The sequence below is a fragment of the Cibotium barometz genome, chromosome 62 (genome assembly GCF_041138505.1).
Source record: "Cibotium barometz isolate CiBa-2024 chromosome 62, ASM4113850v1, whole genome shotgun sequence".
Taxonomy (NCBI): Eukaryota; Viridiplantae; Streptophyta; class Polypodiopsida; order Cyatheales; family Cibotiaceae; genus Cibotium; species Cibotium barometz.
This window is the reverse complement of record NC_141107.1, coordinates 22,254,899-22,272,551: the sequence shown is the minus strand read 5'-3', so window position 1 is coordinate 22,272,551 and position 17,653 is coordinate 22,254,899. Positions and strand designations below refer to the sequence as shown.

Genomic DNA, 17,653 nt, shown 5'->3' with positions numbered 1-17,653 from the left:
TCATATTCCTCCAAAACAGCCCCAGAAATGTGGCCAACTCCGGAAGAAGAGAGAGAGAGTGCTGCCCTGCTGTACAGCCAGCACATCAAGAGAGAAAGGATGCTGTCCTGCTGCACGGCCAGCACATGAGAAGGGAGAGAAAGCTGCTGTACGACCAGTGCTCAGAGGAAACAAGAAACAGGCTACTGCTGAACTGTATGGCCAGCGCTTAGGAGAGGAGAGAGAATGGTGCTGCTGTTCGGCCAGTCGCTCAGGGGAGAGAACGTTTTTCCACTGCTGCCGGCCACCTGTCTTTCATGTGCATCCTTCCTCCTACTTTTAAAGAAGTCGACTAGGCCATAAATAGCCGTGCTTTTCCCCTTTTTGCCAAAAGTGGCTGAATATGCCCAAAATATCAACTGATAAAGTGGCTGAATATGCCCAAAATATCAACTGATGTGCTTTACCAACTTGTTGGCCAAGTTTATGCTAGGCGCCTCCCTCTGTCCAAGGATCCAGGGCCAAAATATGCCGGTGAATGCTTTAATGATGTGAGAACCTGTTGCCTTAAAAATCAAACCAACAAATAAAATCCCTAGTACTCATACTTTGTTGCCATCTTTCAGGCCAAAATATGCCGGTGAATGCTCCAGCTTTCTTTTGTGGAAAAACCCCATTCACACCTTGGCTCCGCTCAGTGTGTGAAACACTGGTCAAGATTGGTGAAGGGACCAAATGGTGACACTCCCTCCTTCCCTTTTTCCACCTTCTGCCAGTTCTTTCACCTTCATTCTCTTCTCTCCTCTTCTTCTTCCTTGCTCTTCTTCTCCTTTTCTCTTTTTCTCGTCTCTTCTATCCCCTTTTTCTTCCGTCAATATCTTAAATCTTTCCCGATTTCTACCTTCTCTTCTTCAATTTCTTAAGAGTCCTTGATTGAACCACTTGTGGCATCTAATCAAGCTAAATTGCCATAATGCCTCACCAAAATAAGAATGGTTCCCGAGATGTGTGAGAAGAGACCATTTTTCCATCATTACAGTATTTTTTTAGATGGCTACTATAAGTTCTTTAAGTTTTTATTTTTTATGAAATTATTGATTTTTTCAAAACCTCGCGGTTTCTTAGTTGAGGGACGAAACCTTTCGAAACAAAACCCCAAAAACCTCGAAATGAAAAAAACCTTGAAATGTTTCTTGTGACTATGGTTGGTCCCTAGGATAGAACCGCCAAGTAAGTTTCCCTATTGCCTTTGTAAGGCATTAGAGGGCGAACTGGAGCATTAGCTTTCCCAGCTACTCTGACCTGGATTTATCCGGTCCTCATCCTTGCCCTTTGCTGCACCTATCTTATTTGTGTAGAAGAAAGACAAGTCCGCTTGATTGTGCATGGACTTCAGGACACTCCATCAGCTCACAGTGAAAAACAGGCTCCCAATGCCTAGGATTGAGTATATCCTTGAGCGACTCAATGGTGCAAAGTTCTTTTCGAAGATAGGTCTCAAGAGTGGCTATCATCAGGTTTGGATATTTATGGCTGAAATTCTTTTCGAAGAATTTATTAGCCAACTGGGGAGAGATGGCGTCTTCAGAACTACCCATATCGAAAAGGACTACAAACTGTGGGCCTTGGGCAGAGCCATAAGCTCGGATGAGGCTCTTTTGAGCAGCATCGCTCTCACTCTCCTACTTAGCATCAAATACCACAGATGACATAGGATGCATAGAAGGTAAAAGTTGAACTGCATTTGAGGTAGTAGGCGGGGCTGGAGGAGCAAGGGAGGTTGTGGCAACTGTGGCGGAAGGAGCTTTGGCGGTTTGTGCTGCTGCTTGCCATTTGTGGCAATCCTTCTTACCATGCCCTATAATATGACAAAAAAAACATCTATTTTTTGACTGGTACTTCCTTTGCTCCTCTGGAGGAAGATAATCTCGAGTAATGCCTGCTTTAGTCTTTTCATCAGGGGTTTTCTTAGGTTTAGATTCTTTATCTTTCTTACCCCTTGAACTGGAGTTATTACTGCCGTCCTTCTTAGCATCTTTAGAAGAAGCGTTACCTTTCCCTGTCTGTGCAGCTGATTGCTGCTGCTGCTGGGGTTTTGTACTGGACTGAGATGACTGCTTGGGCTTGCCTCCGTTTAGCTTCATTCTTCATTCTGAGCGAGAGTTAGAGCCCGGTCATATGTACTTGGTTCAAAGTTACGAACTGTGAACCGAATGTTAGAGTCCAATCCACGAATGAATTGCTCCATCTTAGCCTGCGCAGATAACCTCACTGCTGTGCTAAAGTAATAACCTTACTGGAAAACTGAAGCACTGGGGATCCGTTCTGTCTGAGTCCATAGAACTCATCTTTCAGACCGGTCATGTACTGGGGCGGGAGAAATCTGGTCTTCAAGTCATGGACAAAGATGTCCCAATCAAAGGCTGTGACACTTGTGGCTTGGTCTGTATGAATACTAGACCAATGCTGCCACCAAGTGACTTCCTCACCAGTGAGATGGGGAGCCGCTAAGTGGACTTTATCTTGTGGGTCTGTGATCCTAGCTAATGGAAAATGAGCATTAAATTGATGAATAAATTGATTAACTGATGAATGATCACACTTACTGAAGATTGGTTGACTGCGAATGACGGTGGTGGATGCTGTTGCGGACTGCGGGCAGGTGACACCTATGACTGGGGAGACTGAGGAGAGCTGCTGATACCTCAAGTGTATGGCCTCCTTTTCCCGTTGGTGCTCGAGTAACATACGTTCTCGATCAAGCTCACGTTGGTGTTCCCGATCAGCGAGTTCAGCTTGACGTCGGTCTTCGTCGATCCTGCGTTGGGCTTCCTCATAGTCCCGTCTTTCTGCTTTTTCTTCTTTCCTTTGGGCCTCATCCTCTCTCCTTTGTTGTTCCATCTGAAAGAAGAGGGAGATGTAGTCGGGTGCTGCTGGAGGCGGAGAAGAACGTGTTGCTGCTGCCTCTAAGAGTTGGAGACGCTCCATGAGCAGCTGGTTCTTCTGAGCTCTCAGAAGAGCTATGGTGTCTGATGTAGGTGGAAGAACATGGTCTCCTTCGGGGAATACGTCTTCCGGCTGATGAGTACTCTCTTTTGTAGACATGATGCTGAAGTCGATGGTCGTGCCGGAACGCAATCTAACCATCCAAGGATGCCCCCACGCTAGGATACGGTGTGTGTGGACAATTTGAATCTGATACCAATGTGATATGCAGCGGAAGTCTTTGTATTGGAAGGATCCTGTCACACAAATGCTCACACCGTCTTCTGTATCCTGAGTTTCATGAGTTTAGCAATCCACTTTAATACTTCAAACTTTAAAGAGATATGAGAACTTTACACCAGATTGGGTCTCGAATTACCCATTGAAGGCCCCCCTATCCCAATAATGAGATAGTATTTGCTTTATTACTTTAGAGAGAATGACTGTGGACTGTAGATAAGCCAAACGCAAGATCTCGGAGGATCTGAAGCCTGGCTGAACTATACACGGCTGTAGAAACACCTCAATGAACTGATCTCGAGCCTATGCACTCTTCCCAAGGGCATGAGGAAGGGCTGCACACCTGAGGCTGAGAAAAGAAGGCGGTAGATTGTTGCTTATGAATGACTCTGGATTGTAGATAAGCCAAACGCAAGATCTCGGAGGATCTGAAGCCTGGCTGAACTATACACGGCTGTAGAAACACCTCAATGAACTGATCTCGAGCCTATGCACTCTTCCCAAGGGCATGAGGAAGGGCTGCACACCTGAGGCTGAGAAAAGAAGGCGGTGGACTGTTGCTTATGAATGATAGAATACCTTTACCAGATGACTGGTGTATGCCTGGATGATGCACTGAATGCTGGATACTGATGTAGACTGATGAATCAAGGCTGAAACTGCTGGGAATCTGCAAACGCAGGTTTGTAGGGCTGTTGTAGGGCTGTAATGCAGATCTACACCTGTTGTATGACTGAAACGCAAGTTTACAAGGCTGGATATCTGCAAATGCAGGGCTGTACTGGTCTATGTACCTGCTGGTTATGCTGTATGCACAAACGCAGAGGTTGATGCTGATCTAAGGCCTGCAAGAGTGCTGATTGCAGGCGCCTATGGACTGTATGCTGCGCCTAGGTCTGCAGGGGATTGAAGCGCTGAACTGCTGCGTTACAAGGACTGTTGGCTGTTGGCTGTTGGCTGAAGGGGTCTGATGGCTGCGCCTAGGGCTACTAGATGGGCTTCAAGAAGGGCTGCAAGAAGGCACCAACTACCAAGGAGCAGGAGTTCAATCTAGGCTGAAGGCAAGGGTACTCCTAGGACTGAGGAGGAAAGCTCTTAGCACACTGAAGACTGAATGCTGAAGTAAGCCCTATGCAAGCCTATTTATACTAACTAGGGGTTGGTCAAGTTGGCTGGTCATTTATTTAATAAAGTTTATATTTATAAATGACATTAAATGCTAAATAAATAGCATAAAATATGGGAACAATACCAGATAAATCCTAGTAAATTCCCTAAGGTTTTTGGGATGTTCTAAATGATGCTCAGGCATATGAATGCATATTATGCAGGATGCAGAGTGCTTTCTGATGCAAACCCTAAGGCTTCTACCGACTCTACATGCATGAATGATTCTCTCCAAGTGGGTCAAGGGACTTGACTGATTGACTGACCCACTAAGGCTGAGAAATGACCTACATAGCTCGTGCCTGACTTATCCTGGACTGAGGATGTACAATGGGGTCACGACGTACGACAAATATCATCCTATTGGATTCTAATAATGTACAAGTGTTGCACTGTTGATGATGAGCCAGTTTGTCACCATGCAATGAGTGTAGAGTGCATGTGATAGGTAGGGTGCTGGCGGCGAACTAGGTACTTCTTGCCACCATGTGGTACATCACTTTGTGCTGGCCTTTTCTCGGGCATATATTGGCTAGGTACAACGATTGATTTGGAATTGATTTGGAATTTCTTATGGGCCGAAAGTGATGGGAGGCCAGCTAGGGACAAGGTGGCATGGAGAATGATTATTCAGCCTCGTCGCGCAGAGGGGGGCTAGGCCTCATTGACCTGGCTATTGAGAGCTGTGCCTTGCTGGGCAAGTTGATTGATAGAGGCCTCCTTCCCGGTGGTGAGTCTTGGAAGGATTTCTTGTTGGCCCGGATTTTAGCCCGCACTCCGAGTCTTGGGGGCCCTTGGCCGCGAGTACTAGATGGATCTTCTCAGATATGTGAGCTCATGGTTTTAGCCTGGCTTTTGAGGACAGGTTTGCAACTAGCCTACTTCGTGCTTGGGAGCACCTTAGGCCCGCCGCCCTCAGACAGATAACTCCAGTTGCATCAAAGGAGCGGCGTGGACAGCCTTTGGTCTGGAACCCCTTGATCCGTTTACCCAGCGGCCACATGCTAGGGGTCCGACCGAATGTTTGTTGGGGCGCCTTGAGCATGGGACCAGCTAGGTCTCTTGGAGATTGGATCCCCCACAGGCAGTTACCCCCGAAGGTGCAGGGGAGATGCCTGACAGGGATCCGGGGTAGAGATAGGCTCAGCATCGACATCGACTCAGCTATCCCTGAGGAGTGGCGACTCCCCCAAACCCAACTCTCCCAATGTGGCTATGCGTATTTAGCAAACACGATATCCTAGTGGTGGTCCACGGAGCAAATGAGGACATTGGTCTGCTTACTTTCTCTATTGGATCCCATGGCAGACTAGAGAGATCTGAGCATCCCTTGGAGGATTTTAGTGGCCGCACCTTGCAGAGGGTGAGGGTGATTAGTTTTCGGGCACGTGAATGGCATATTGATCTAGCACCGGCCAAGGTGGCCAGGGAAAGATTATGGCGGTTATGGATATGGGAGTTCCGACCTCTCACGTGCCTACAGTGGGATCCGGGAGAGTGGACTCGGCATGATCCAACGGACTGGGAGGAGACTCTTGATGCCCCCTTCTTTGCATATACTGCGCAGCTAGGCCGTAGGATCCAGATGCTTGAGATAGATGGCACACCGGCAATAGCAACACATTGGCAATCTTAGGGCCTCTCACAGCGTTTCCTTTCAGATTTTTGGAAGAGATTGTGGGACAGCTTTCGGCCAAGTAAGATCACCCTCTTTCTTTGGTTGATGGCATATAGGAGTTTAGCGGTCGGTACTTGGCTGGTTATTGGTGGTCGACCAGCGGCTTGCCCACGGTGCGGCCACCCCCAGGAGACTCAGAGACATTGCCTTTGGGATTGCCCAAAGGCTCGGCAGATTTGGCAGAGGATTCTTTGCATCTTTGCTATGGACAGGGCATCGACCCGGATCATCACATGGGGCACTGTCACTTGGGCCACAGAGGCTGTAGTGGTTAGGGCTTATGAGGAGGATGGGGGAGGGCTAGGCCTTAAGATCTCTCACCATCGTATTGCAACAGTACCAGTCACAGCCCCACATACAAGCGACTGGCGGGGCCAGGGTCATGCAAGAGATGGGAGATTCGCAGTAGCATAGTAGCCTGGCACATTTGGTGTGCTAGATGCAGCGAGGCCATCGAGGGTACAGGAGCATATGGCTTGATATCATTCACACTCTCTGCGGTTAGTGAAGGAAGTTACAGGGAGGTTCATACTGCATGCGGAAGCGGTGCGAAGCTTTCTTGCGACTTTTGGAGGCTCGGCCCTTTCATCACAAATAGAGGAGGTGACCGCATTTGGCATTACAGATCACCTGTGTGGTTGTTTTCCCGCCCCCCCCCCCCCCCCCCCCCCCCCCCCTTCCCCCCTCCTTATGAGATAGCCTTCTCCTCACAGAGTGGGCAACCGGAGGAGAAGCGTCTCTTCCCCTCATGATCATTCAATTCCCGCCCTTAAAGGAGGCGAGTTTGTATGTAGCCCTTTGTGGTTGTATCTAGCCCTTTGTGGCTATTTTTTCTTTAACTAATTGAAGGATCTTTTTCCTCGAAAAAAAATGCCTTGGAGATCCCCTCGTTTGCAGGTCTCTGTCAAGAATACAGTTCACACATGGAGAAATTTTCCGACCTTGCAACACCTCTTAGAGATTTTCTCAAAGATGCGTCCGCAAAAAGTGTCCGTTACGGGCAAAGCATTCCAGGCATTCCATGCAATGAAGAAAGTTGTCTTCGAGTCTTCGGTTCTCAGTTCGCTTCATGGGATGATCTTTTTGAGGTGATTACCGATGCCATCAATTTAGCCGTAGGAGCTCTCCTCCAATAGGAAGGGCACCCAGTGGCTTATTATAACCAGAAATTAAATGATGCAGGAAAGAGTTATTCTGTGTACGACTCTCTAAGTATTGGAAACCTTTCTTTTACGAGAGGGAGTTCATAGTTAAGATAGATCATCAGGCACTTAAATGGGTACAAACCACGCCTAGTGGCCAATGGAGTGACAGACAAGTTAGATGGAGTCATATCTTCCTACATTTTGGAGGTATGATTGAATACATTCCTGGCAAGAATAATCCCATTGCTAAGTCGCAACGGTACCATCCAAAATATGCAAGAGTCCATTGTGCGCGAAATACAGGGAAAAGATTTCGACAGTATAAAGGTGCATTATGAGGATTCTTTAGAATTCGAGACTCAATATAGATTGGCCCTTTAGTTAGAATTGGGTCAGTATACCATCCAAGATGGTTGGTTATTTTACAAGAACCGGCTGTGCATACAAGGTAAAAGCGACTGGCATTCTTCACGATGCCCATGACTCTCTTGTCGGAGGTCATCGAGATATCAATAGTACACTGGAGAAGCTAGAGTGATCATTTTATTGGCCTAAGATGAGAAGGGATGTCTATCAACATGTCCAAGCATGCTAGATTTGCCAGAAAATGAAGGTTCCTCATATGAAATAGGTAGGGTGGCTTCAATCTTTGCTAGTTCGCAAAGGCTTTTTCCAAGACATCAGTATGGACTTTGTTGGACCCCTTCCTGCTGTATTTGGAACACAGTACATGACCATTGTGGACCAGTTCAGTAAGTTTTGCATGTTGATCCCGTGCAGGTAAACGACCACAACCGAAGATGTCCCGTGCCTGCTCATTCGACATTGGTACCCCATAGGTGGATTGCCAAGGACGATAACAATAGACAGGGATCCCAAGTTTACTTCAAATTTTTGGAGAGCATTATTCGACAACTTCGAGACCAAGTTACATCTTATGTTTTCATTTTGTATCATGGCAAATCTGGCTATATTTAGCCTGTGAAATTTGTACAAGATAAAATATTCCAATAATATGCTCCCTGTGTGCAAGTTTAGTTTCAGCTTTGTTTACGTGTCCCCCCCCCCCCCCCCCCCCCCCCCGGGTGAGAGATCCTGCGTTGGGGAATATATTCCGCTTGTAGATGCGTAGAGAAGCCCCCGCGCGTAGGCGGTGTAGAAACATGTCCATAGACAGGTGTGTCTTTCAGGCTCAAACCTAGGAGACCTCCCCGGTTCCAGGTGAGACCTTCCACCACTTGGGCCACCAATCCGTCGGCAGGTTTACGTGTTTTTTTTGTTAGATACTTGCTCAGTAAAAGTTCAGTTCTTTAGGGTGGTTTGACAACTAGCAGGCCAATTGTGAATAAAATTCCCAGAATTCAAAGAAATAATAAAACATTGATGTGGGCACTTCTGGCTTTTTCCCTCCCCCTTACTCAGGAGTGTAGTGTAGAGAAAGAAAGAAAAGAAAGAGATTTATATTGTTAACGACTATCACCCTGCTTGGCATAGTGGTGAGGGGGGTTGGAGTCTCGATGAGCAGGTCTCTAGCTCAATCCCACTGCTACATAACAAGGAGAGAGGGAGGGGGGGGGGTTTGTAAATTTGTCTTTAAAAAAAGGTGTGCAAAAGACCAAAGGGTCTATGAGACAAAAACTGTTACAATACATCCATGATCATGGAATAGAGATAAAATCCTTGCTAATAGCTGTATCATGTTATATTGATGCTCTCTCTCATACTACCCAGCCACCTTTAGCCCTCGCTCTCTCTCTCTCATGCACGTGCGCGCACACACAAACACACATGGCATACATGCATGCTTGTGCGCCTACTACCCCCTCCCCCACCAAAAGTTAGGCTTCTTACAGAGAAATCTTTCGTTTGTTATCAACTTTGGAGCATAGAAAAATATCATTCATAGGAATGGCAACCTATAAGGCACACTACTTGCAAATTAAGTGTAGTAGATCAATCAGATTACATTTTTTAATCATATACTTGCATGAGTGAGTCTCTTGAGATTTGTTTGCTAAAGTCAGCTTCATGGCTATAGCAGTACAAGTAGAGGCTGCTGTGGGCAGGCACCTCCTGATGTTTTTCTCTTGTTCTTACCTACATTTATCGGTATGCTTAGTGTTGATTATGTGGCATAGATGCTTGTGTTTGCTGATTCACTTTTTGGTTTATCATCCTTAAAGCTTCTTCTATGCTCAGAACTGTATCCTTTTATTGTGAATTTATGCCTATTTTACTTATTTTATTAGGGAGTCCTGTGACAAGATGGTCAGCTGTAGCTTTTGCTGCGGGTGTAGGCCTTGGATCTGCCTACACAGATTGTTCCCATATCATGGCTGGTGCATTACCCAAATGGCCACTGCCCTCGGGTGGCTCCCAGCCTGCTACCCCTTCAGTATCAGCTGCAGCACCCCATGTAGCACCAGAGGTATGCCCGAGTATCCCGCAGAAACCACCTCAAGTGTTGCCATTTCACATGGATAATTCTGATTAGTCCCTCCTCTCTTGACAGGAGTAATTTTGACAGGTTGAGTGTGGGTGGTCTCTGCCACTTAAAGAATCACCAGTCTTGTAGTTGAGTAACTAACATCTTTGGATTGCGGATATAGCTTCTTGAGGCTTCAAAAAAAAGCTCTAGAATATAATGTAACTTGTTTGCAGCTCTCTAGTATCAAGCAGTGATGATGATGTGTTATGAAATCTAAACCCTGTAGCTTGTAGCTTGTCATGGGCTGGCGGTTTCTGATTTTGTCTGACCAGAATTGCAGTAAAGCATTGAAGTACTGGTGGGGTTTTTGTTTTTTTTTGTTTTTTTTGTTTGTGGGTTCTTTTGGTGGGAAGAAAGTGTAATAATGGCAATGGAAAGGATCCTAGCTAATACTGCATGGCACATGTAGTGGAAAAATACATTCTTTTTTTTTTGTGTTTGTGAGCTCCCTAAATTATCATTGTATTACAATTGGGGGCTTCTCACACGCTCTAGCATGCTTTCTCTTCATTCCTAATTTGTGAATTTGGCCCAATTGCTTGCAATTCTATATCCATTAATTATAAAAGCCACCAAGTGCATCATTTCTCTAGGAAAAAGCTTCATAGTGTATGGTAGAACACCAATGCTCCTGGTAGCCCTTGCTGGAGTGGCTATCGTACCATCATGTGCTTTCTGTATCCCACATTGTCAATTTTTAAAAGACTCTCTCATAGAAATTTATGACATTTTTCATAAAACTTGTCTCTCTTTCATGAATTGCTGTGCTTTTTGTATCCCGCAGTATCAAATTTTGACGCACTTTCATAGAAATCTATGATATTATATTATGTCATTGCCCTCGTAAATAGAGGAGACAAAAAGTAGTTGCAACGAATTCAAGAATTGACCACCAAAAAATGGGTAACACATGCATCATATATATGACACAAGGTAATATGAAAACATCAACTCTTTTTGGGAACCATTGCCAAGCATCACATTTTACATCACTACTTAAGGCACGTAAGCACAAGATTAGGCACTAATCTAATATGATATACAGCATACGTCATGCCTGGGCCCACACACACCACTTGCTACACAATAGGATCTGGCCAAGCACCAACACTGCAAGAAAAGTTAACATAGGTAGGAGCGCAATGGTAGCCAACACAAGAAATCATCAAGACTTGTGATTAGGCACTAATCTAATATGATATCCAACATAGGACATAATTAACCACTTTGCAAATGGAGAATGAAAATGACACTTGAAGAGGGGTTTGGGGATATTGTTACAGGAGAGATTTGATTTTGAGGGGGGAATGATGAAGTATCAGCAAAGGGAGCACCTAGGTTATAGGCCAGTCGAGGAAGTTCGACATGTACATACACAAAAGGCAGAGTGGGACATGCACAAACACAAAAGGCAGAGTAGGACATGGAGTCTAGGACATCTGAGTCAAGTAATCTTGCTACTGTGTTGACATTGAGAAGAGAGCTAATAAATTTGAAGATGAGAGGAGGGGAAAAAGAGTAAAAGTAGTGGCATCAAAACTTCATGCAGTAGGAGAACCCATATCAAAATCAAAATTGGCTTTTATCTTACTGAACAGTTTGTTGAGTACTGTTCACGCCTTGTAGTCACCTTGGAAGGGTAGAGATTTTGACTATGAAGTGGCCAAGTCGAAACATGAAGAACGACGCCAAGGAATGCACAAACACGAGTATGTTGAGAGGGATTTCATAGCCAAAAGCATAGAACTGAATCAAGGAAGTGGTGGGCGCAAGACATATCAACAAAGAACTTGTTAGTAGGAGCAATGACCAATGCAGGCCTGCATATGGAGTTTGGGAATTGGATCAACAAAGAAGCAGTGAGCATTCCGAGTGCTGAGGTGGTGCCATTCAGGTGGTGAAATCTGTTGTATTCCGCATTCAGGGTGCTGATTTGTCAAAATCCTGTTGCATTCCACATTCCGGCATTCCGGGTGCCGATTCGTCAAAATCCTGCTACTTCTGAGGTGTGATTACTGCTTTTAATGCTTGCCAAATGGAGGGCTAGGATTAATCCTCCCACGACCCCTGACCACGAGGGGGGGTGACAAGGATAATCAGGTCAGAGAGAGGATGGGAATTCACCTGAGAACACTTCAAAACCATGTGATGCAAATGGGATGATCATGAGGGCAAGTTAGTTTTAAAAGGGTATAGGCCAGTGCTCAAAAAAAAATAAATATTTTTTCCAACCCTTAAAATCAAAGGCAATGCTTAGGCTTAACCAACATTTAGACTTGAAAATCATTATAGATTTAGAATTAAAATGTACAAATTTCAACCCTTAAAATTAAAGGTAACATCAAATTCTAATCGAGATTTTTAAATTTTACTTGGGAAGATTACAATACAAACCTGTTTAAGGGCTAGACTACACCGAGAACTTCTTGCACCGGTAGCATCAATAACCACCATCCAAGTAGCACTTGGCTCCTCCCTCAAGAGATGGATTAATATCTTAGTTAACATAAATTTTTAGAGAGAGAATGTGCTTTTTAATGTATTTTTTCTTCTAAATTTATGTGGTTTCCTTCATCATAATTTTTTTTGGAAAGTAATTTGTGTTAATTACACTGGGTGACCAAGTTTCATTGAATTTGATAATAAACATTTTTCGCAAGCCGGGTTTCGAATGGGGTCATGTGGGTACTCGTTAGAAAGGGCAAGATTTAAGTTGGATACAACAAAAAAAAGGTTAAAGTCAAACAATTGATTTTTGGATAAAAATGAGATTTTTAGTAATACATTTTTAAACAAATAAATTACACCAGAATTGCAAGAAGCCTTGAAAATCTAATTGGAGTCTTGAATTAAATTGTTAAATCCACAAATGCAGGTTTGGACACTCTTATGTGAAAAGGAAACAAAGAAAAACCAAAATCATAAGCTTAGGTTGGATAAATGAATAAAGAAATATATTTTAACAGATATTAGTGAATTAATATAGAAACTCACAACTTTGTATTTTTGGTTAAAATGATATGTTGGAGTGGCACACATGATTAATTAAATCATTAAAAATGATTTTGTTAGATAAAAATTAATCAGGATATTTTGGACCAAGATTAGTGCATACTAGTAGATGGGTTAATGATGGATGAGATTTAAATTGATGAAGATGATGTCTTAGACATGATTAAGATCTCTATATGGTTAAATTTCATAACTTTTACATAGTATGCTTAATATCTATTAATTCTCAAAGGGAGAAATAGTGATAAATTAAGCCAATTAAGAAGAGTTTGTGAGATTTGATTATTGAGCTGCTCTGACCCTAAAGTTGGTGTGAACATTGAATTGACCTACTCAGAGAAAATTAAGCTTTTTTGAGATAAAATATAATTTAGATGTGCATGGATGCTTGCAAGCATACATGAATCTATTTAGATTAGTAATTAGAAAACTGTGTGATGGAACTTAGTATACCGCTCAAGAGTGCTCGCAAGGATAATTCCCTTGCATGTGATGTGTATGATATGATTCACACGGTCACACTTAAAAAAATATGACAATGTAAATAGATGGTTGAATGAAGGTGTATTGATTGTGAATGATGATTTTAATGATATGGTTCTTGTTAACTATGCTTTGGTACATATGCTTTGATATAATGGTATGATATGATTTGACATGGTATGATATGACATGATGTTGCTAATGGTATGACTCAAGTACATATATGAGAGAATGAATAAAGGATCGAGTAAATGCACGTCTTAGCTTTGCAATGTTGTGATCAGTGCTCTAAAAAAATATCTTTTAAAACCCTTAAAAGTAAAGGCAATGCTAAAACCTAATCGGGATTAAGTCCTAAAAATCTCTAATGCAAACAATCACCTTGAACACTCCTGAAGGCATTGTGAAATTGCTCCTATAGGAGGAAAGAGGCCTTGGAGGAGCTGGAACTTCCAACATATCTTACTTAGAATATCCCAAGGGTTATGTTTGGATTTGAACTTTATAATAAAATCACCACAGACCACCAAGCAAGCTTTATCCAGAATGAGAACACAATCTCATGACCCTCGAGTTATGGGATTTGTTAGGTCAACCACCCACACTCAACACTCATCCTGAAAAAATTCAATTCACAAAAGACATCAACATGCCATGTTTGGGGTACTTTTTGAACAAACAATGTATATATAATCTAACCCCCTTATTTGTAAGTTCTTTGTGGTTGAGTATGTGTTGGGAAGAAGATTTGACCTTGGGGCCTAAATGGACTATTGCTACCCAAGCACCACTATGCTTTGCTAGCAATAGGGTCATCATAATGGTCAACAACACAAAGTTGACGATACCATACTACAAGAAGGAAGGGGATCTAACCCTTATGAATATCTATGATGCTAAACACAAAAAGCTACAAGTCTCTTCCTTGGAAGCCCCTCGACATGAAAACCTAACTTCTACATCAACAGCCAACTCCGATTTACCATCTAGTCCTCTGACTCCATCTTCACCAACTCCGATTTACCATCTAGTCCTCTGACTCCATCTTCACCAACAAGATAAATAGCTTCTATTTCCAATGTCAATACTTGTTCATCAAACAGTCACTCTTGAAGAACTTCCTCAAGCATTCCACTCTTATCCCCTGACAAGAATTATAAGGGAAAAGCCCCCTGTAGCCAACGCCTCTTCATTAACCAACCTCACCAAAGGAGAATGCTGCATGCTCAAAAGCCTCAACATCAGTAGCACTCCATACAAGACTCCAGCCTCATCGAAAACAATGCCCATGAGTCTCAAACCCGCAACTTGAGCACCAGCCAATGTGAAGGAAGGCCACAAACTTTCTGCTTCAGCCAAAAAGGAAACTCCACCATGACAACCAAGATCAAGGTATCTTAATGGTATCAAAATGTGGGTGGAAAAGTAGCTACTTATAGCCTAAAGCTACTACAAAGGTACCAATCCAATTTGGGTGCCTCAACAATCAAAGCCTCTTCCTCAAGGTAAGACTCAAAGGCCAAAGAAGAATAAATGTATTGCACAACATTGTCCCACAAAAGCCTATGCGAGAAAGAACTCCAACAACTCAACAAGTGTGGGTACCAAAAAGATTACTGCAAGCACAAGGGTACTACCAAGGTAATACCAACACTTGGATTCCGAAGCGAATCAAGAAGTTACCTAAGTCTGCACAATGAAAGAAACCTCAACACCAAAAGCATCAGCCACCAATTTAGAATGTTCATTAAAGATGGGTGCCTGTGCATGTGCTTTAAAAAACAAAGATATTATGATGGAAATCCCATCATATGGTTGCTAGCAACTCAAATATCTATATATCTCTCTCTCGTTCTCCCCAAAACTAGCAACTCTAATCTACATAGCTCTCTCTCTCTCTCTCTCTCTCTCTCTCTCTCTCTCTCTCTCTCTCTCTCTATTGTGCGTACTCTTGCAGCTTATTCATGCCTACAATAATCTCTCTCTGTACCTCTCCCCCCCTCTCTCTCAACAGTGCTTAGACCCTGCATCTTATTCACGCGTGACCCCCCTCTCTCTCTCTCTACTATGCTTAGACCTTCATCTTTTTCAGGCCTCTCTCTCTCTCTCTCTCTACTATGCTTAAACCATGGAGGATAGTGCATATTCATCGAGGAAAAGGCCAAGCGGTACAATAGAGTCTATGCTATTGCACAATGTGAGGGGTGAGCACGATGCTTGGCTTGGGATACATTTTCAGAAGGGAGATTGGGTCTATTTACAACCAACTGCCACTAGACCCCATTGAGTTAGATGTCGAGATGTTGTTGAGCACCATTGGAAGGGGCATCTACTAGGTTTCAAGGACTCAAGGCGTGATGGGTTGGTGGACCTTGTACAACATGTGTACTCAACAATGGATATTTCATTGCGGCCCCAACCGCACACTCCTCTTTTCCCTTGTAATTGTATGGATTTGTCTCTAGTAGGTTGGTTTACATGGTCTCTTGTTTTCAACCTCATTTGATGGGTTTGTTTGTTTCCAGATATTTTCCCTTCCAACTTCATTGGGGAGTAGCCTGTACAAAGTCTAACAGGGACATTCTATGCCGTTCATGTTCATATAGGGGATGGAATACTCTCCAACATTTCCCCTTCTAACCTTGCTCGTCGGAAAGTGTTTTTCTACACACACAACTATGTAGTGCCCACACAGGCCAACGAGTTTGGTAAGCTTGAAGAAATCCCCTCCCCTCCTCTCTCTAGCACTAAATGGTCAATGCCTGATGTTTGGACTATGATTGCTCTTAAGGAAAAGATGGCTAGTGATATACAAGCCTCTTTGAAGTACACCAAGGCCTCAAGATCAATGGGTCTTACTTGGGATTGCCCTATGCATGTGTTTGCCCACATGTTTTAGGCCTTTGAGTGCACACAAACGCCCACCATGTACATGTATAAGGTTGTGGGTGTTGAAGAGATGGTAAATTTACTTAGCCAAGGATGGGACCTTGTGGAGGTGGAGTAAAAAGGGGAGAATTTCAAGTGCAATGTAGTACAGTCCAGTGTCTCCTTTCAATTCTTGTGAGCACATGCCACTTTGTACATTCAATTTTGTTATGAGCAATGGATGAGGAAGAAGGGAGGATGGATTCCGTTACAAGCTCAAGAGGAGGTTGTGGAGCCCATGGCTCTCTCGATATGCTTACCAAATGTGGGGATAGAGTTTGTCCAAGCAAGCAAGCATTGGAGCCTATTGAATGTTTGTGATCATCTATGCATCTTGGGATACGAGGGAATTAGCAATGCTTTCTTCAAATTGCAAGGGAGGAAGGTAAGGGTTGTTTTCTCTTTAAAGAAATGTATTTTCTCATAACTATCGTATTTCACTTACAATGAGGTATGTTTGGATAGGTTGGAAGGCGGCTAGAAGAAAGCACCAAGGTGTCCTCAAATTGGGGGCAGTATAACATCACTTTGGCTCAAGGGACCTAAGCTGGAAGTGTCCATTTAGTAATCTCACTGCTTTTTGGGCAGATGTTTTGTAATCTCACTCCATTTTGGAGTTGGGTCTATAATCTCACTCCATTATGGGGTTTTATAAATACATTTATTTTCTACGGTACTTTGATTTAATGAATAGGCATTTTGGTTTCTTGAAATTGTGGTTTTGTGGTATGGTTGGTTTATTTTCATACAAACCTTCTATAACTACCCAAGGCCCTTTTAGGGTTTTTTTTGGGTCCAGTGTGATAGGACACAAACCTTTTATAAATACCCGAGGCCCCTTTCACGTGTCATTTGTTTTTATGTGCAACCCCTAGAGCACCAAAGCACCTAAATAGCCCTCCTCATATGACATCCCTAGAGCAATTCATGGACTTTCTATGTGAGACTGACTTCCCTGAGGCCATGCACCTACACGCTATGTTCACTCGCGTGGTTGACTGGACCTCCACCATCCGATTGCACTCAAAACTATTTGCTGAATGCTCACCTACATGGAGACCCACCTAATGCCGCACTCACTGGAATTACAGGATGATCATGGCTTGTGGGTGCCATGTAAAATTCTCGAGCACATAGCCCACAACGAAAAACCCTTCCAAAAATGGCTTAAAAGATTTGAACGTATGGTGACACTCTGAGATCACTTCATAGAGCTTGAAAACAAACAAGTCTGCAAGCTTAGCAAAGGGGATATTGGCCAGCGCTTCCTCTTTGTGGTTGGCATGTTTTGTATTCCACATTTTTGAAGGAACCGAGGAAGGTGAAGTTTTTTATCAATCTAGTTCTAGGATCAAATTTCCTCAATGCAGTTCTCATTATTCTTCATAGTAACACTAAGAATGAATACGGGCTCGACATCAGCACCATATCCAAGAGCGGCTAGCTCACTTACACTCACACTCGGAGATCATGCTCCGAAGTATTTTTGCCTCGCCATCGCATATGTATCACATATTACACCCCCATTATGGTACTGGTTGGAGCTAG

The 17,653-nt window shown here is 43.5% G+C and overlaps 1 protein-coding gene across 2 annotated transcripts in view; it reads left to right on the top strand.

The window, feature by feature from the left end:
- LOC147604252 (MICOS complex subunit MIC10-like) overlaps nucleotides 1-9,917 on the top strand; it is a 47,531-nt gene extending 37,614 nt beyond the window's left edge. Inside the window, exons 2-3 of one of the 2 annotated variants that reach the window (XM_086795741.1) lie at nucleotides 9,444-9,622; nucleotides 9,707-9,917. In XM_086795741.1, the coding sequence (XP_086651867.1) occupies nucleotides 9,444-9,622; nucleotides 9,707-9,712 (185 nt within the window). In that variant the 3' untranslated portion in view covers nucleotides 9,713-9,917. The other variant, XM_086795740.1, reaches the window with a different exon arrangement.
- The last annotated feature ends 7,736 nt before the right edge of the window (nucleotides 9,918-17,653 follow it).